The 22,023-nt window shown below is 38.4% G+C and overlaps 1 protein-coding gene across 2 annotated transcripts in view; it reads right to left on the reverse strand.

The window, feature by feature from the left end:
• Positions 1-22,023, reverse strand: part of eIF2gamma (eukaryotic translation initiation factor 2 subunit gamma) — a 426,482-nt gene that overhangs the window by 74,432 nt on the left and 330,027 nt on the right. For both annotated transcript variants that reach the window (XM_067137496.2, XM_068225434.1), the window contains exon 7: positions 17,722-17,866. In XM_067137496.2, coding sequence (XP_066993597.1) covers positions 17,722-17,866 — 145 coding nt within the window. The remainder of the gene's footprint in view (positions 1-17,721; positions 17,867-22,023) is intronic.

Here is a 22,023-nt window from a genome sequence, read left to right on the forward strand (position 1 = left end):
ATGATCGGAATTGTGTCCTCGTCTTTTTTACCTGGCTGAACAATCTTTCACACTCGGCATTGCTATGTGGAATTGTCAATATTCAGAGCATTACTTCGCGACTCTGTCATATTTGAAACACCAATCTGCACCTCGTATATCCCCTATAGCAGACCAAGAACAATCTACTCTTTCTTCTTGCACAACAGACAATGGTAAATCCTCCACTTGGAGAGCACAAAACAGGCACTGTAATGCATCCATTGCTTCTTGGTCATCTTCACCATCTTTCACTGGCAATATAACAGAAAACTTTGAAACAAAATACTTTATGGCATTGAAGGAAGAAGTCTGCAAAGAATTTATCTGAGCTACTTGAGCATTAACAAAAACATCGCTATTCAAATTAAATTTATGAATAATATAATCACAAACTGCAATAAAATAGTTCCTGGCATGCAAATAAAAGTTTTTCTTCTCCTCAGGTGCCAGATTTTCTACAAGACGAGATGTTGAACAGCCAATTACTAAATCTGATTCTCTCGTGTGATAGACCACGTCTAAAACTGTTGGATATTTTTTATAACCACTGGCTTAACAAACCTATACAGAATGTCCTTCAACATATCCGTCAGCATTGATCTTATGACATGAATGTGAGGTGCTTGCGACTGAAGAACTTTATTAGTTTTCTCAAAAGTAGGGATGATAAATACCAGAAATGAGCAAAATGCTTTATTAAAGTTTGAAGACAGAAAAAGAAATAGTCTCTCCTCGTGAAATACTGGCAGTGCAACTACTCCTTTATTTTCTTCACAGATGGAGATGAACTACTCTAAGCCTTCCTTTTTCCAGAAATAACAGAAGCTTGGTCTTGTACTCTACTGACACAAGGACCACGTTCCATTTCTGTATCTTCATGTGCCTTTAGCTTGGGAATTTGGAAATACTTCAGAGATGTGTCTGTGCCATTGGACAGCTTTACCTCATCTTTAAAAACTCTGAAGTGGCTTTCACTCTGAAATCAATCTTTCCAAACATTTCCCCAAGGATAACCAGCGTGTATACACATGCTTTAATATTTTTCTAACATCAGTTTGGTACAAAGTTTGATACATTTTGAGATGATCTTTTCTCTTCGAGCTTTTGTCTGAATAATAATAAATATCAATTAGCATCTCATCCATTTTGACAGGAAGGGAGTCTGCACCCTTCATGGCAGCCAAATTAATCAAATGACATGGACATCCCATAATAATGTTTTCGCACTGCTCTCTTGGTTTAGCAGCAACAGCGTTTTTTCTTCCCATCATAACAGGAGCATTATCTGCGCTGAAAGCTATACAGTTTGCCATCGGAACGTCATATCTTTTCAGAACATCCAGGAGCAAATTAGCAATGTTATCTTTATCATTGCTACCATCAGTTGAAATCGCAAAAGATTCAGTCTTTAAAGTTTGAATCACCTTACTAACTGCATCACGGGCCATTTCATTAATTATGGCAGATGTTTTTGTTCTAGCACACGCTTATTTCTTCGCAATGCCTGAATCTGGGAACATCTTTCTGAAGAATGGCCCTGCGTGATCAGAACAAGACAATGCAAGGTTATGTTCGACAATGAACGCCGTGAAGAAACATTCTGCTCGAGTGACTGCATCATCTTCCTTCCCACCTACAAAAAAATTACTTAAATTTTTGTTCCTCTCGACACCGCTACCACAATCTTCGTGTTTCTGTGTGACACTGTGAGCTACAATATCTGTTTTCCCTCCATGCGAGACATTAATATCACACCGACAAACGGAACAAAATGCACAAATGTTTCCTTTATTAGACTGTAAAATGAACGGAAATTCAGTTTTATAGGTATCCCTGAACACTTGGAGATAACGTTTGTTATGTTTTGTAGTCATCACGTGAAGAGAAAATACCACAAACTGTCACTGACACAACTCTCTGAAATACACTGAAGTCATTAAAATTCTGAACACTGATCAACACAAAAGCACTGAAATATGCGAAACTACCACATACAAAACAGATCAATATGTCTCGTACATTATTAACATACGACTTCGACAGGGGGGGAAAGCACAGAACCGCAAGAAAAAACACGTGGTCTAAAACGCACGAACCACACAATAACAAACTCAACGGAGTCCCTAGTGGTCGCTAGTGCGCATGACCTTCTCTGACTCGTAGGACGATTGCCGTCCCTGAACAGCACACACGCTGCTGTAGTGAGCGGGAAATACGATACACGAAGGCGATGGATGATCCGCCCGCCAAATAAAGCATCAAATGCCGATAAATATGCTTAAAAACGAGGTTGCACAAATTACACAGGCACATAAGAATTCGTCTTAGGGGAAGAGTACTGACTGTACTGGAGGTTATATTGGTCAAAAATAGGAAGAAATAAAAAATAAATCGGAAAACCGGAAGACGAGTTAAAAATCGGAAAGTTTCCAGGTAAATCGGAAGGGTTGGCAGGTATGTTAATGGAATGCGGAATTCCTCAAAAGTTGAGAGCAAAAGATTGGCAATGCTAGCTCCAGTAGCATCCCCTTCTAAATTAGGCACAGAGAGGAGACAACTCTGATGATGATCATGATGATGATGATGCTTGTTGATTAAAGGGGCCTAACATCTAGGTCATCGGCCCCTAATGGTACGAAATGAGACAAAATGTAATGACAATTTAAAAATCCAAAATCCTCCGCTGACCAGAATTCAAAGCGTGAGGACGAAGAATGAATGGATGGATATGAATTTAAAACAATCAGTGGATCCGACCCGCAATGCCTCACATTCACAGAATCTGACGTAAAATAATAGTATTACTGACCAAGGGACTGCTTCTAAAGCACAATACTGAATTGATGATACTTGTAGTCTAAAGGGGTCCAAACTCCAACTCATTGACCCCACATAATGGTACTTATCGCTAGGAAAGTAGAAGCATGGTATTTGTCATATTGCGGTACTAATCAAAAGTAGCGAAGACTCGCGGTATTCCACACATTATGGTACTACTCACAGGTAATGAAATTCGCACATGTAACACAGACCTATGGTATTTTGCACATTGCAGCGCCATTTACGGGCAACGCAAACCTATGGTGTTCATCATACAAATGTACTAACCACAGGGACTTGTACTATCCCATGGTGTTCCTCATATGGTGGGTACTAATCATAGGCAAGCCAGAACCATGGTGCCGCTCGTACAGTGGTACTAATCACAGGTACTCTAAAAGCCGGCAGCGCTGTTGCTACTAAACACAAACCTATTTTGTATCTAACATAGCGGTACTATGCGCAAGTAAAAGTGACTCATGGTGTTCCCCGTGTGGTAGTACTAATTACAAGTAGGCTCATGGTTCTAATTCAATCATCCCTTGGTCGCCCCTTTTAGTTGTCTCTTACAACAGGCAGGGGATAACGTGGGTGTATTCTTCGTCTGCGTCCTCCAACCACAGGGGGTAGACAATTCTAAATTTCAATGAGTTCTGGCCTAAAAATTGTTACAACAATAGGATATATTCTCACATCACTTTTATTGCTACCATCAGTAGCAACAGAAAATGCATTCACCTGCAAATGTGATTCAATTTTCACCCTTTCTTCCATGCACATTTCTGTAATGATAGCCGCTGTTTTCGTTCTAGCACACCCATATCGTTTAATGATTTCTGAATCAGGAAACATTTTGCGAAACTAAGATCCCGCGTGGTCGGCACAATTTACAGGCAGGTTATGCTCTACGATAAATGATGTAAATAAAGCCGCGGCATTCGTCACAGGATTTACATCTTGGATTTTAGATGAAAAGTTCAGTTTTTGGTTTCTTTCTACACACTGGACACTTATGTTTTTTCGTTTGCATATGTTTGAGTATATTGCACTTCCCGCCATGCGCAACTGAAAAATCACACCTACATATAGTACAGAATGTGAACGTTGGTCCCTTCCTGGATTCACTGAAACACGTAAACTCTTCCCTACAAGCACTTTTAAGCACTGCATCATATTTCTTTCCTTGACATTTTGGCCAAAACAAATATTTAGACATACAACACGAGCACTTATGCAGGTCCTGGCCTGGGTAGACGTCTATGGCGTACTACTTATGAGGTTAGGTTACTTGCTTGCGACTTCCACTTCTATTAAGCTATTTGAGTATTTGATCAAAGAGAATGAGTATTTGACTGTATTATAGACCAAAGAGGAGCACATGACTGGCCACCGTGCCCCGTACTGATATCTGGTTTCATTATTAGAACTGCTATTGACCAGTCATACTCAGCCATATATCGATACGAGGAAACGCGCAGGAGTTTAAAATAATACGAAAATTAGCGATACTGCTCTGAAAATCGTGAGATCGGGAAGAACGATGAAAAATCGGGAGTCTCCCGCTTAAATCGGCAGACTTGGAACGTCTGCTAACCCCATGGCACTACAGCCCTTGAAGGGCCTTGGCCTACCAAGCGACCGCTGCTCAGTCCGAAGGCTGAGGTGTCGTGTGGTCAGCACGACGAATTATCTCAGCCGTTATTCTTGTGTTTCTAGACCGAGGCCTCTATCTCACCATCAGATAGCTCCTCAATTCTAATCAGGTAGGCTGAATGGACCTTGAACTAGCCTTCAGATCCAGATAAAAATCCCTGACCTGGCTGGGAATCGAACCTGGGGCCTCTGGATAAGAGGCAGGCAGGCTACCCCTACACCACGGGGCCGGCATTTTTCAATTTTCTTAATGAGATTAAATCAGCTGAAAAAATTAAAAATACAAAGTAATAAAGAATTTTACATAATAAATTGGAAATAAAGACATTTTAGGACCAGAGTGTATAGTTTAAGAAGTGTAAAGGACAAGATTAGGACTATATGCTAACAGTGAAATATCGTCTCTTTTGCCAGAATACAGCTCAACTCTGTCACACAAAAAGTTACGTGTTACAAAGATTTTACAGTCATTTTCATATTTAGGACGTTTGATTTAGTTAAAATGACCACTTTTTGTGCATGTGGCAGACAAAAAGGTGAAATTTGTTTTGCTAGTGTAATTGATTATATCATATATAATGAGAAAGCTTCAGAACTGATGTTAGATGTTAGAGTCTTTGAAGGTCCAAAACTAGAAACAGACCACTTTCTAATAATATGCTAGATGTGATACAAACCTACATGGTTGAAGAAGGAAAGACACCTGTTGAAAAATACTAAAGTACCTGGACAACAACACCAGAGAAAATGTTAGAATAAATTCTATTTCACAGGACACATGGCTCCAGTTTTTCCAAGACCTCTGAACATCGTACAAAATAGCCATAACATCCCTAACATCAGAGAATAAAACTAGAGAAGACATTACGTCAGGAGAACTACACAGAGTTCTCAAGCAACTGAAACAAAATAAATCCCCAGGAGAAGACAGTCTAAACCTAGAATTATTCAAATATGCAGAGAATAGCTTTAATTGTAGGTTCCTTAGGTTTTTAAACAGAACTTGGCAAGATGGAAATCCTCCTGCAAGCTGATACAGAGAGCACTTGTAGTACCCATTCATAAGAAAGACGACCTGAAAAATTGCAAAAAATTATAGAGGAATAAGCCTCCTTAAATCTTTGCCATCCCTAACACTCCAGAGTGCTTGAATATTATCAACCATCTGCCGAGCTGAATGCTCCAAAGCGCTTGTCACACTCGCGTTCATATATATATTGTACCAGAAAAAGTTTATTTTAAAGAGCATGAGGTCTTTCTGAGGGGTGCCTAGTCCTTAGGAGATAGTACAGAGAGGGAGGATCGCAAGGCGAAATAATAGATTTATATCTTTCTTTCCTTTATCCAATCTCTGGAAGGTCACCCTATTATATCGCCGAATCATAGATATTTACTAGGAAAAAAATCCCAATTTCAACAACAGAATACCGAAAATTAAGTTGATCAAGTAAAATTCAACTGAATAATGTCCTTTCTCAATCAGTTATGTCCATCATAACTTTCATGGCATAAATTAATAATAAAGCATGTTGTTAGTAAATAAGAAATCTGAAAGTCTTTTCTATTGGCACTTGCGATTTCAGATTACGCTTTCTACATAAATTAAGTAAATTTGGTAATTCCTTCTCGTGAACACATCAAACACAATATGAAACACTTGAAATGTATATCTGATCTTCTTGTATAAAGTTCTGAGTATTGTCCTATTTTTTTTTGTGTGTAAATTATTGTACACTTTACGTAAATATTGTAAATTGAGAGTTTATGATACACTTCCACTGTGAATGAAGCACTCTATTGATGTTTTAAAGTTCCAATAAGTGAGAAAATACAACATTACGAGAGCACACAGTTATTTGAAGGTCTGTCTTTACTTTAAGAGTTGTAAAGCGTTAATTTTCCAAGCTTATGAAATGTTAAGTAAGTGAGCTTTTAATGTTCTTTGTCAGTAATGACACCGTTTATAAAAGTTCTGTTCAAAGTCAGAATTATATTTTTGAATGGAAAAAGCACTGATATCACCTGACATACGCCTTCTTGTTGAGTTCGAACAGTTGAATACTGCTCTGCAAGCAGCAATCTGGAACTCAGCTAACAGCAAACGCCACGATGTTCTATAGTACCACGTCCCTGGAAATGTCCCTCGTAGTACCAAGTCCACGTTGATCTGCATCAAATCTCCGTCGATCTACGTCGTTCTTCATCGATCTCCGTCGTCTCGAGTCAGGATTTCCCATGTTACTAAAAGAGTGGCTTTAACACAAGAAAGTCCAACTGACTAGGTTGAAAATGTGCACCATTTAATTTTGCACTGTTAGAACTGATTATCACTGTCATAAATATTCACCATTCACTGGATGAGAAATACGTTGGAGCACTGTCTATTATCGTAAATTACGATAATGAGAAAATACACTTCCCTGCACAGTTCATCTTGACACTTATTGCACACTGTTCGTATTGTCAAAAATAACTTTCATTCAAAGCACAGTTCATCAAGGCTCACTCTCGCAACAAAGACATAAATAGCTCTCTCGCGTAATATTTCATACGGTTCCTTCTCACTATCAAAGTTCTACAAGTATTCGTGCATGAATTTCATACTTCACAATATCACTGAATTACGAAGTTCATTATACAGTCTATCCACACCGGTTGTTTCAAATGGTACAGTCTGTTACGATGATACGCTAACAGTCTTTTGGCACAAATTAAAGTGTTCTAGGCTCTGATAATACTCAAAATAGACAATGTGTTACAACCTACACTCACGATATTCGGAGTTGAAACAGTCCAAGATCATTACAATTTAAAGTAGCTGTGCTAACTTCCAAGTTTGTTATAGTTATCCACACGAAAATTGAGATATTTGTCAAGTTCAAATATTGGTGAAATATTACAAGTCTCATGACTTTGATGTTATACACACATTAATTTCCTAAGTTTGAATGTCTGACGAATTGCAAGTCCAACAATTTATAAGTTACTCACTGGTATTCACAGAAACTAAGTGTCAACTTGCCGTCAAAATTATCTAAGTATTAAGATGTCCGGCAGTATAAATACTGAGTTCGACTCGTCGCGTGCAGTGTGACATGCGAGCCAGCTGTGTAGAATGCGAACTGAACTGCTACGGACTGGTCCACTGCTTATATTCCGCACGACCCAAGGCTGCTTGCCATGTCACTGGGGGAAGTGTGATTCCTTTCTCGCCTATATCTCTTGAATGCCATGATGGATTTTATTGAAATTGACATATGTTTACATTCAGAACATGAGCTACACGATGATGTATGTCTCATTTCCGTAACTTTATCGGCTAAAACGTTAGAGATTTTCCTTCCTGTACATTCGAGAGAAAGGCGTATAACCCGCATGTTCATTACTCATGACGTGTCCAGCTCGCCACGAGGAGCTTCGTATCGTGCTCACACAAGATGTCAGGCATACGAACACATATTATCGCTGACCCTTTTCCATATATTCTGGCAATTATAAAGCAATGTGCAGGGCTGGAACAGTTCCTGGTACAATATATATAAATCGTATGGTTGTACAAGTACACAAAAGTTTACAAATGACCAAATGGAAATATCCAAATTTGACAACCATTCCAGAGCACATGGTGTCACTTTGTGTAGAGTCTTCAGACCACCGTCAAATGCACGAAGTGGGCACTATTAAACAATATGTTGTATGGTTTGGTCCTCCACTCCACAGTCACAGGCAGCAGATGTACGGAAAGCCCATTTCTTTAAGGTGTGACCACACCTCCCTTGACCCGTTCTAATGTGGTTCAGCTTCGACCAGGTTTGGCGTGGTAGTTGGAATCCCTCTACCTTCTTTGTAGGATCTTACCAGGTGAGCATTTTTGGGTGGATGTTCGTTCCAACGTTGTTGCCACTTGTAGGTCATGTTGAAATAACTGATACCTTGTAAATCAACCCAGGGTGGTTTGCGTGATTTCAAACGTGTTGTTGGTGGATCTTGCAGGGCATCATACTGCGGAGAGTTCTTATGAGAGGTGATCTTCTTGAGCAAGCTTACCTTAGCTGCTTTCCTTCTTAGATCTTACAGAGCGATATTAGCTAGGACTGGTAGCCACTGTATGGGAGTAGATCTAACAGTACCAGTGATAACCCTCATGGTCTCATTGAGTTGCACATCAATCTTAGTGGTATGAGCACTGTTTTCCCATACAGGGGCACAATATTCACCAGCAGAATACACAAGAGCAGGTGCAGCAGAACGTAGAGTATTAGCATCTGCACCCCAGCTGCTTCCGGCAATCTTGCGGAGTAGATTCACTCTTGAGCCAAGTTTCCTCGATAACTTGATGCATTGTTGTTTGAATGCCAAGGACCGATCCAGAGTGATTCCAAGATATATTGGATTGTAGTTATGGGGTACTTTGATTCCGTCAAAAGTCACATGTACCTTCCTTTGGGCTTCTTTATTATTTAGATGGAATGCAGTAACCTCAGTCTTGTTTGGCTCGGGTTGAAGTCTCCATTTGTGGAAGTAATCACTCAGTTTCGCCAGATCATGAAATCTTTACTCTGGGTAATTAATGCTAGGTCGCCTGCATATTGGATTTTCGTGGAATCTGTGTGAGGCATGTCATGGATATACAGGTTAAACAAACTGGGGGCCAGAACTGATCCCTGAAGTAGGCCATTGTTTAGAATCCTCCACCTGCTAGCTTGCCCATTGAGAAACACCTTAAAGCGCCTGTCAGAAAGCATGTTGTTCATTAAAAGTGCCAACTTTTGACATGGGATGATTTCATTAAATTTGGACATCAAGCCCTCCTTCCATACAGTGTCGTAAGCTGCTGTAAGATCCACGAAAACTGAAGCTGATTTGAGACCTCGTTGAAATCCAGCTTCTACTACAGTTGTCAATGTTGAGACCTGGTCGCAGCAACTCCGATGTTTCCTAAAGCCACGTTCATCAGAAGTGTGTTGAGAGATATATTGAAGGGTCTTGTGAAACCACACTGTATTCCCTAGACTCAGCAAATTGTAAGGAACTTGTTGACAGCATTTCCTGTGTGTATTTCCCAAGCAGACCTACTTTATAAACATCGTCTTTCAGTTAGAGATAATTCTTGTTCTAGTTCACACCATATCGTCTTATCACGGAGTTGTGTCGAAAGGTATGAAAGAATGCGAAATTGAAGATATGTTAGAAGTTAGTGGAGATAGTGAGCTTTCTAGTTGTGGTTCAGAAATTGTATTCTGATGAATGCAGTAGTGTAACTGATCCTGAGAATGAGCGTGAACAAATATTGTGTGAAGATCGATGGACAGGGCTACAAAGAAATGTTACTAGCGACATCTGGAATCGCAATATTCGTTTTGACGAACTGAAAATATGGGAAAACAATGCTGGGAGTTCAGAAAAAGATTTTCTTGAATTATTTTTGGGATCAGAATTTTATGAGCAAGTAGTCGAGCAGATGAACATTCATGCCGAATATTTACAAAGAAATACTGGCACTGTTGATACTACTTGGCAAGACACTAACACTGATGAAATAAGGGCATATGTAGGAGTTCTAATTTATATGGGATTGCTTGTTTTACCTGAAATAGACGATTACTTACTAGGAGACTTTTGTGTGTGCACATCAGTAAGGCAGGCAATGACACTGAAATGGTTTAGGAAACTTGGGCAATATTTACATCTAAGTAGCCATGTACACAGGTCAACACCACAACTTGAACATTACGATATTCTGTACAAAGCAGACCAGCTCTGCAACTTACCGAAAAAATTCGGAATTTTGTACGCACTTGGCCGGGAAGGTTTCAAGGTAAGATTTATCTTGAAACAGTACCCCCCAGAGAAACCCACCAAATGGGGTATCAAAGCATGGGGTATTGCTGACAGTGGAAATGGCTACTTTCTGAAATGTGAGATTAACAAGAGGAAGAAAGAAACACAGGATCAGAATTTATTATTAGGAGAGCAGGTGGTTTTACACCTCATAGAGTCATACTGCAGAAAGTGGCATCACGTTTACTTTGATAACCTTTTCAGTTCTGCAAAACTGATGAAATTATTGCTAATCCATAACACCTATAGCTGCACAGTTAAAACTCAAGTGGGGGGAATGTAGGAAAATGCAAAATGAGGGTGTAACAGCAACAGTTTGGCAAGATAAATGTACTGTTCTTATGCTGTCAACAAATTCAGATTCTGTGAATGATACAGTGAAACAAAAAACCTGTAAAGGCAACGAAGAAACAGAAATTGTGTGTCCTCGTGCTGTCATAAATTACACAAAACATATGGGTGGCGTGGACATCAGTGATCAGAAAAGAGAATACTATGGGGTTGGGCGATCGTATAAAAAATGGTGGAAATTTATTTTTCATTTTGTGATCAATGTGTGCGTTATGAACAGTTTCATTCTTTATGATATGAGTAACCGACCAGCTCTCACAGTTCATGGAAACAGACAGCTGAACTTCCGGCGTAACTTGGTGCAACAGCTGATCGGGAACTTCATGTCCCACAAACATACAGGTAGGAAAAGAAGTTTACTCATCGGCTGTCCATCCCCTAAATTATTTCATTCTCCTGTGAAGATACATGGTCATGCCAAAGTGTGTGCTTTGTGTTTACAAATTAAAAGTAGGGCAGGTTCTGGAAGAGGCAAACAAACAACTATCAAATGTAAGCAGTGCGATCTACCACTGTGCAGAATGGGATGCTTTTTGGAATACCATCAGGAGTGAAATGTGGGCAACAGATGGGTTGACGGACAGGTTCGACTGAAATCCCAGATGGAACCGATAACAACAACAATTAGAAAGAGAAGATTGCTGTTTAATGGGCACATCTTCTGTATGAATAATGACCGGCACACAAAGAAAATCTGGAATTTCGTAAAACCAAGGCATCTAAGCTGAGATGGGTCGAAGAGTGTGAGAAAGATATGAGAGAGGTGGGCATTAAAGAGGATAAAATCAATAACAGGGTTAATTTCAGAAGGATGATGAAAAACTATCAGGGTTTTATGGTGGAGACAGAACCCAGAAGACGGAGAGGCCCTTTAGCAGAGGAGCGGAAGAAAGCGCTGATCGATGGGCTCAAGAGCTACTGGCAGGATGTAAAAGCCGGCAGACAAACAAGACAGAGACACTGAGAATAAGATTGGTTGTTAACACGTAGTCCCTAGAGGCTCAATTTGAAAAAAAGAATAAGTGACATGGTAAACATGATTAGGAAAAATACAAGGGTGCAGAAGAGGAATTCCAATATGAATCATATTAGAAAAAAAGGGTCGTGCATCGAGTGCATTTCGCGTTTATCAAGCTGCAAAAGATCTATCAACAATGGATCGAGGATGATTTTAATTAATATTTTCAGGTTAGGATGAGTGTGTCTTCACATTTTTCCAAGATTTCTTTGGATATCCTGCTAAACCACCAGGAGGAGGATAAGAAGGGTTTTGGAATTTTGCTGGTGTTAATATTGTGAATGTAGATGTCCTGATTATTATTATTATTATTATTATTATTATTATTATTATTATTATTATTATTCTCTATTTTAGGTTATGCATTTGTTCTGGTCCACACTGTAGTATTTACTGCTTTTATTTAGTAGCAATAAGTTAATGAAACTGGCTGCTTTAAAGTGATGAGATAGAATGAATTTTTTAAATGAAACATTTAAGTACGATTGTATTGAACATCATGTGTATTCTCTATCAAGAATCCATATGGTACTGAAAAACAACAATATGAATAAAATAATGAGAAATCTCCAAGTGTGTGAAGCCATTCATCTTGCAGTTACTGCACTGTAAGCATGTGTGTGCATGTTGAGTACTCAGCCCGAAGGCTCGTTGGATCCTCAACAGCTGTGCCATCAGATGACCTAGGCATTGCTGAAGAGGCCTACCAGGGAAATGAGGAGTGAGGGAGTTTTCCGTTGGAAGCATATACAAGCAAAATTATATACTGTATAGCATTTTTTGAACAGCTATTAAAATGAAGGCTTTCATATCATATCATTTGTTATCAGCATAGTAGTATGATGTGGCAATAGCATGAATTAAGCCAGACCAGAAATTGGTAGTGAAAATGAAGGAAGAGGAATCATCATGGGTAGACACGGAATAGGAGAAGAAAATAATAAAGGTCAGAGATTCACAGACCTATGCAGTAATTGTGGATTGGTTATAGGTGGATCATTGTTTCCACATAAGAACTGCCACAAGATCTCGTGGGTGTCACCTGATCTCCAGACAGAAAACCAAATTGATCAATTGGCAATAAGTAAAAGATGGAGACATTGACTCCCAGATGTGAGGAGTAAACGTGGAGCAGATGTAGGGAGCGACCATCACCTTATGGTTGCTGATATTAGATTGAAGGTGGCAGCACCAGTAAAACAGGCAACAGTGTGAATGAAATGTATCAACTCCGGGAAATTTGGGGAACTTGAGGTGTAAAATGAATTTAAGATACATTTGAAGAACAGGTTTGAAGCCTCGTCGAACAACCAGATGACGAGGTAAATACTAAATGGAACACAGTCAAGGAACTCTTTCTTGGCACATGTGAAGAGATAGTGGGCTACAGAGAACCAGGGAGGAAAGAATGGATATCGGATGACACTTGGGAATCAATCCAAAAGCGAAGAGAGTGCAAGGCACTCATCAACCCCAGTAGAACACGAAACCAGAAAGCAGTAGCAATGGAAAAATACAAGGAGGCCAACAAGGAGGTTAAGAAGAAAGTGAGGAGAGATAAACAAGTGTTTACAGACCAACTGGCAACACAAGCAGAAGAAGCAGCAAGAGTCAGTAACAGCAAAGAAGTATATGCAATTATAAGAAAGCTTTCTAGGAGGAACTTTTCAGGGCAGAAACCAGTCAGACATGAAAAAAGGAGCAGCCTTGACATCTGAGACACAACAATTGGAAAGATGGAGACATCACTTCATGGAAGTACTCAATAATCTTGGTGAGGAATCAAGAACTGAAGAAGTTGAAACCATCTTGGAGGATCCAGACATCTCGGTAGAACCACCAACATGACAAGAGATTGCACAATCAGTGAAACAAATTAACAGTGGCAAAGCACCAGGTGTAGATAACATTATCCCAGAAGCCCTAAAGGTAGATCCAGATTTAACAGCGGAAATCATGAAGCCACTTCTAACACTAATATGGAATGAAGAACACCTTCCTGAGGAGTGGAAGAAGGGTGTCCTCATCAAGATACCGAAGAAGGGTGACCCCTCAGATTGCAATAACTGGAGGGGAATAACGTTGCTCTTATATGGGGGAAAAGTGATGTCAAGAATCATACTGAACAGAATAAGCATAGCCGTTGACAGGAGGCTACGTCAAGAACAGGCACGTTTCAGAGAAGGACGATCTACTGTGGATCAGATTAACACATTAAGGCTAATCACTGAACAATTTGCTGAGTATCAGACATCTCTGTATATACTTCATTGATTTTGTTAAAGCCTTTGACTCTGTCAACCGGAGAAAAATGTGGAAGGCTATGGAAAAGTTCGGAATTCCACAAAAGATAGTCCGTCTCACACAGGCAATGCATGATGGATATACTTGTCAAGTAGAACATAAAGGGAAGCTATCTGAACCTTTTGCTGTAAAATCTGGAGTAAGACAAGGATGTCTACAGTCGCCAATCTTGTTTATCACGACACTGGATTGTATGCTGAGAGAGGCAACGAATAGAAAGCGTGGCATTCAGTGGATATTAAATAACCAATTGGAAGAACTGCATTATGTGGATGATCTCTGTCTTCTTGCAGAATGTTTTCAGAAACGTGGAAATCAAACTGAATGACATAAAAATAGAAGCTAAAGAAGTAGGTTTAAAAATTAATAACAAAAAGACTAAGGAAATGCGCATAAACCATCATAACAAATTGTAGCTTGACTCTAAATGGAATGGATATAGAAAGGGTAGAGCAATTTTTCTACTTAGGAAGCACGGTAAGCCAGGATGGAGGTGCTTTCAGAGGTGGGGTGAGTCGTATAAAAATAAAGCCAAAGGAGCTTTTGCACAGTTACAATAACTATGGAGATCCCCTTACGTTCGTATAAAAACGAAGCTAAGGATATTCAATTCAAATGTTAAATCTGTGTTACTGTATGGAAGTGAGACCTGGAAAGTGATCAAAGACCATCTCAAACAAAGACCTTTGGGAGCCATAAGTCAAAGTCCCATTCAGGAATAGATAATAAGAAAATGGAGGTGGATTGGGCACACCCTGAGAAGACCACAAGAAAGTATCACAAGGCAGGCATTGAGTTGAATCCACACGGCAGTTGCAGGCAAGGCAGACCAAGGATTACCTGGAAGAGAACTATAGACAAGGAGATTGCTGAAGTTAACAAGACATGGAGGGAGGTGAAAGCATTTGCGGCAGATAGAACAAGCTGGAGAAATTTCGTCGAGGCCCTATGTTCCACCTGGAATTAAAGGAAGTAAGTAAGTACCTGTTCCAAAACATTTCTCTTTCATTCATTACACTGTTTTGCCTGAGCAAACCGCTTTTGTTTCCTATACAGAGAACAATAAACCATTTATCCTTGCCGGAGGGAGATCTCAGCACAATCGATAATCCCCTAAGAAATCCATCTTTCCAAATTGTCATAGAAGTGTACCCTGGATTTACCCACACGCCATCAAGGAAACAAGCAGATCTACTCTTTTCATGAAATTTCTTAATCTGACGTCAATACTTTCTTAAAATGAAGTTGTGAATCTTTTTACAGATAATGTATTTTGTAAAACTGTCTTATTTTTTATTTAGCTTTGTCGCTTTGCGTGTTTCCTTAGGAGTAGCCAGTTTCCTATCAACCTTAAGTTCTTCCCTAGCATGGTGAATACTTGCCTTGGAGATACCTGTTACATTGGCCACTGCACGTGTTACTCCATCCACAGTACTTCCAGAAATTCCTTCGCAAAATTTGAAAAACACATTTAGTGGGTTTTTTTTTAAATGTTTAATCACAGACTGATCTGGTTCACAAATGATTTAGGCCTACGATTACGGGACTTTCACACATATATACTTCACAGACGTTTCCACTTCCAACTAATTAAAAATACAAATGACAAAAGTCGTGTAATATTTTTATTCACAATAAACTTACAACAAGCAAACATTCAGATCAGCAAACACTGAGCTACTGGGCTCGAAGAACAATGTTTGCAAAACGGATCGTCATTTCCTGTAAACTCTTCTGTCAAGTGACTTGCTTCCCTATGTCTGGGAGATGTAAGATCTTTGTACATACATGTGGGAAGAATAGGGAATACTCAAATTATATTGTTAATACAGTAATGAACAAAAGCATCATATGTTAGGCTTGTTACATTTCTTGCAAACGATGTAAGTTGAGCAACGTTAATTTTTGTGCAGATGTCTATATAGGGAGTGCGTTACTAAAACCAAACTTTGCTCAGATTGCATATTCTGACTCTCAAACACGGTGAGACAGACTGTAGATAAGAACACGCGCTGCAGTACAGCATCTTGCTTCTGTATGCTGTGAGTTACTCTAGTTGCAAAGGCAAGTGTCTGTTGTGACAAACACAACACACTTGGACAAAGGTCGGAGTAGCAGAATGAATCACAAGAAACACACAAACTGGTTATGCAACTAGATGTTTACAAACACTTGCTGTGTGTCAGAAACAGATACCAGTGTCATGGTTCTTTGTCTAATGGTTCAGCGAGTGCATATGTGCTTACAAACACTTGTAATGTGTGCGATGTAAATCAAAACTTAAAACATTTGTTTTTGACCTTCTGTAAAATAACAGGTCATTAAATAGCTGTACCATATTATACCCTTCAAATTACCTGGGAGTCAACAATAATAACTCTGACCAAATAAACATTGCAGTACTACTCACAAAATAACATCTGTCAAGAAACTGGCATGATCAATCACTAATTCAAATAATCTGTAACTAACACGTTATAAGAAACGTTTGTACAATTACCAGAATGAATCAACAAGATATTCAATATAATTCTGAAGATTAATATACTCAACAATGTAGCTGATAGAAGAAAGATAGGTTACTCAATCCCCTCCATAGCGTAGTCATCACTGTCGAGATCGTTCACATTTATTATGATCCATTCAATGGCATCTTTTACCAGCTGGTCTATGTCTCACATTCTTTTTTAAAATTCTTCTGTTTCAATGATATGTTTTACATTTCCTAACTTTGAGAAGACACAAGTTCAATACCTTCCAGAAGCAGTTTTCTTTATGCAAGGGTGAAAGTTTAGCTGTTATGCGCAACATGGCCCTTTGGCTCAATGGGATTCAAACAACAATGGTACACATGCAATCTTAAAAATTGCCTTCTCAATCTAGCATGATGAATATTAATCCTAGAATGCCAGTAGACGCGACTACTAACCTCGTCACATTCTCATGAGAACTACCAAGATTTAAGTCACTAATCTACTTTTAAATGTTAACACCACACTGGTTTTTTTTTCATTCTCAATGCTTTTCCCTTCTTATGCTTTACGTGAGAAGGGCCAGGCTCATCCATCTTCACTTTACTTCACACAGAGCTTTAACAAACGGTTATGTGAACGTAAATTAAGACAGTTAACTAAATCCTAAATACCAAAACAAAGACTGACTACCAACTTAACAATGCTATATTTCTAAATATTAACAAGAAAGAAACTCATAATAATAAAGCGAATTCAGTAGCGTCCCAAAAACACAATCATACAGCAATACATAGAGAGCTATTCCCAAAAGTAGGCTGTATGCTAGCTAAATGAGCAGAGACTATACGATACAATGGCTGTTCCACCGTTGACAATTCACCCTTTCAAAAGGTACTTTTTGAAGTGAAAAGTGAAGCTAAACGAATTTAAATGACAAACATACAGTACAACGTTTATGTGGAAATAACATTACACGTATAACGCTTCAGCAAACAAGAGGCTGCTCCATCTCATTTCCCAAGTTTTTTATTCCCAGCTCATTTGAGATGGAGTATAGCAGCAAAGACACTTTCGGTGCACCTCTTGTATTTTTGTATAATTTTCTCTTTCACTCTGTATATTAAAATATCCAGATTTCAACACAGATATATAAATCTCTGAGAGGGCAATACAAGACTAAATCATTACAATTAAGGAAAGCACTCTAACAGCAAACATATTTAGAGAATCGTAATTTACCAATCAGTCCACCAGGCACAGCAAACTGTAGCTCATTCTGCTCAGCAAACAGAGATACAATTCGTGAGAAGATGGGTCGACAGGTTAGTTTACCTTCACTGTCTTTAGATACCAGTCCTGGGCGTACTTCAATCTCCATTCCAACCTACAAAAAATTTATCAGAATGAGGATAATCATATTTTTAAAAGTAAATAAATAGCACTCCAGATGTGTATGAAACTTCCATTTTGTATTCATTTCAACATTAAATACAAACAGTCATTTATTTCTCATAAAATATTACAAAAAGACAATAGACATGAGGATATGACAGGAGAGGCTTTTATCAATACAAACATGTGATAGAAACACACCTTCAAAGAGTATGCAAAATTCAAAACCCAATATTTTCCATGGAGACAGGGAGTCTACTACAGAGAGAGAAATGAGGAGGTTGGATCAAAGACAAAAGGATGCAGCTCTGGATTTCTATAGTAATTTTTCACTTTATTAGACGTGACTTGGTAGGATCAGTATGCAACAATAAAATTCTGTTCTTATTTAAAGCCTAAAGTCTCAGAAAGATATGAAAAGCTACAGCAAGCTTACATTGGTTCAAGGACTTTCAAGTAGGAAAATCTTCCAGTGTTAAGCAAAGAGACATTGCTGTTAATGCATATGCTGTCACAAAAGTCAACACCAATACAACTGGCAGAAACATTATCAAAACTTAGCAAAATATTGGGAATTCCATGCATCTTCACAATCTTAAGCATGATCATCTGCAAATGATCTTTATCCGTGCCTTTGGGTCCCATGTCATTGGCACCTGAACAAAAGGCTGTTCGAGTGGAGATATGTTCGAGGTGTTGCATCTCTTTGCTGAAAAGAGGTAATGCTTTTTTTTATAATTGGTTACCACCAATGATGAGGCCACTACAATCCAGAAAGGAAAAAAAAAAAGAAAAAAAAGAAAAAAAAAAGCCAGTACAGGATGGAAATCACCAAGTTCTCAAACACGAAGATGAAACTTGATCCATCTACAGGTGAAATGATGATCACCTTCTTTGTAAAAGAATGTATGCAATTAACCTGCATACTACAATAAACACAATAAAATAGCAAACACTCGAAAACGAGTAGATTGGTCTTCCAAAAAGAACCTCCCTTAATCTGTGAGTCCATCATATAACATGAGGATGTAGCCCAATACACGAGGCACACAATTTGCTGCAGAGATGGCAGACAGTCCCGGGTGGAGCAGCTATGGTTCTCCTATTTCACTCTTTTTCTTTTCTATGTTGCCACTTATCATTCACTATTCATCGATGGTTTTCTTCAAGAAGTAGTGTGCCATAATAATTGGTTGAGGGCTATGATCTCCCAGCTGTTAAAATCAATTGCATCATTAAATTGCTTCCTCTGACCTCCCAAATAACATTTACTCAGATTTAACTCAGAGTAAAACACTTGCTTGGGAATCATAGGTAATAAATTTCATATTATTCATTTTTAAGATCTTCGGATATTGATCAATATTTGTGAATTTATTGTTTGAGCCGATCATATGTTTTCCCATAGCTGAAAATCTATTATATTTACATGAATTTACATGTTCTAAATACCTAGTGTCAGAGTTTCTACCTGTTTGGCCAATATAGGTAGACGGACAGCTGCTACTTTTAAGTATATAAACATCTGATCTATATAATTTATTATTATTGTTATTATTAGTATTATTATTAATAATAATAATTGAGTTTGTGTTGTGTAGAACTGATGCATTGTTATTGTCTATTTTAAAAAGATATTTTTATACCAAGCTTTTTGAAAATGTTAGAGATCTGATGTATCTGTGGATTATTAAAAGTGAAAGTGGAAAATAAGGTTTTGTTACTTTTTCTCTTTTGGTGAGGGTAGTGCAAAGTCAATGTTTGACTTAATTTATTATTCCTTCAATGAAATGTTTATTATATCCGTTGGCCTTGGCTATGTTTCTGATGGTGTTTAATTCATCTATAAGATATTTTTTTTAACATTGGGATATTGAATGCAAGATGAACCATGACATCCGCAAGTCCACAAATGTGGTGCACACTACAGCTGATAGATGCGAGTCGTTGAGACACTGTGCGGAAACTCACGGGATGTTGTAGAGTCTCCAGTATATGTTTGTGGATGGCGGGAGCCGAAGTTATGGGATTCTGTAATGCTGGACACACCATACAATGATCCTCTTTCGGGGTGGTGTTTCTTGGTCGATCCGAACCTGCATGACGTGATTGGGTGCCCTCATGTATCTATTTATTTATTTATTTACTTTATTGTGAACATAACAGGTCAAGAGTCCCAATTACAATGTTCAAGACAATTGTTACTTAGGCGTTAAAATTACAAATTAAAACAAAAACAATATATAGCTAGAGTAATATTAAAACTTAATTCCTGTGACACACAAGTCACATTACTAAAAAAAATGTTTAGGGTTACTGTAACTAATCATATTCCATTACAGTACTAATACATTCTAATTAAAATTAGTATCATATTTAAAACAATTATTTTAACAGGACAACAACCTGGAATGTAATACATTTAAAAACATGGTTTACAACATTATATTAGTTTATACTAGTTTTCCTTTTTTTTTTTTTTTTTTTTTTAATCTTCATAATCTATTAAATTATATTCAGAAGTACAGTGTTACATGTTGAAATGAATGTAGCTTCGGTCATACTAAAAATATCAACATAGGGATGAATATTATTGTAGAGTCTCGTTACTCTGTTAACTGGGGAGTTCTTATGAATTTCAGTCTTAGCCTTTGATAGAAAGAATATATTTCTAGGATGACTTAGTTTATGTGGCACATAAAATGTTACTGACTTCAATATATTTGAGTCATCAATTACAGAATTAATTATTTTATACAGGAAAGTAAAATCTTTGCAACTTCGTCTGTGGCGCAAGCTATTCACAACATGTTCTTCAGTATACCTGAATAATTTATGAAGGTTGGGTAATTTCCTGTGATTCTATAAGTCATGAATGTTAAAAACTTGTTTTGAGTACTCTCGATAAGATTGATAATGTCTGTTAACTAGATTGTAATTAGAGAAGTTGGCATAGCGGTCTATGTGTATGTGTGAGAGTAAGCAAAATCTGAAAGATGGCTGGTTTGGTATGCAATCGTGTAATGTTGCTGTTGTAGCTTATTTTGGAGTAGGTCAGGGAACAATAAAGGTGATGAAAATGCTGAAGCATGAAGGTTTGCGTGATGAGTGGGTACGTGTGAATGATAACAAGCAGAGAGTTGCAACACCAGCAATAGAATGTAAATATAGGCCCGGCTGAGGAGGTCTGGTCTATAACTGTAGCGTTAGGTCTTTTTGTTTTATTGTTCATTTTATTTTGTATATGGTGAAGAGGGGTGGCTTAGGTTGGACTACGTTTATTAATTTTATTAGTTATTGATGTTTTAAGTGTGAATTTAGAATCAGACAGGGGAGTAGCTGGACGTGGCATGAAGAGACGGAAGATGACTACCGTGGTGACCTAACTTTTGAGGTCACGTTTCCGGAGTATCTGACAGGCTTCATGGCACGGCCAAGGTGTACAGTAGCAGTATTTAGTATTTATTTATTTATTATTATTGTGAACATGTACTCGGGGCTGAACGCCTGTTTTGTTCATTAATAAACAACAACAACTTCAGGTTGATAAGATTGATATTTTTTGTGGTCATTGGGTTCCAAACAATTGAGCCATACTCAAGTCTGGACCTTACAAAAGAGTTAAACAAGGTTAATAGTATCGATGGACGAAATGATCGGGCCATTGTGACATCTGAATGGCCCGCATGCCTGGCAATTGCACGATACGACCAACCAGCCTCATGCAGTCCCACAATGCGTCCTCTGTCAAATGCTGTCAATTGGTGGATAGGCTGTCTAACACACCTGCAAGGCATCGCGGGTGCTTCATAGTGTACGTAGTCCCGTCTGTACATCTTGCTAAACTGTCTGACTCACAGCAGTTGCCTGGTAACAACTTATCAACAACAGGACAGTGCCATTACGAATACACTCTGGTGGGCATTCTACACATTACAGATCCTTGTAAATCTAATCATTTAACTCGCACATCAATGGTATGAATGTATACTGAGATGGGATAATATTGGACCATTCCTTCTAGGTGCTTAACTCTTTTTTGCCAGGCAGTGTATATAATGAGAATAAAGTGGGGACAATCACACAGCTTTGTTTATCACTGGTATTGATATGAAATGGTTCTCCAACAGAACTGGTACCAATAACAGC

The sequence above is a fragment of the Anabrus simplex genome, chromosome 1 (genome assembly GCF_040414725.1).
Source record: "Anabrus simplex isolate iqAnaSimp1 chromosome 1, ASM4041472v1, whole genome shotgun sequence".
Classification (NCBI taxonomy): Eukaryota; Metazoa; Arthropoda; class Insecta; order Orthoptera; family Tettigoniidae; genus Anabrus; species Anabrus simplex.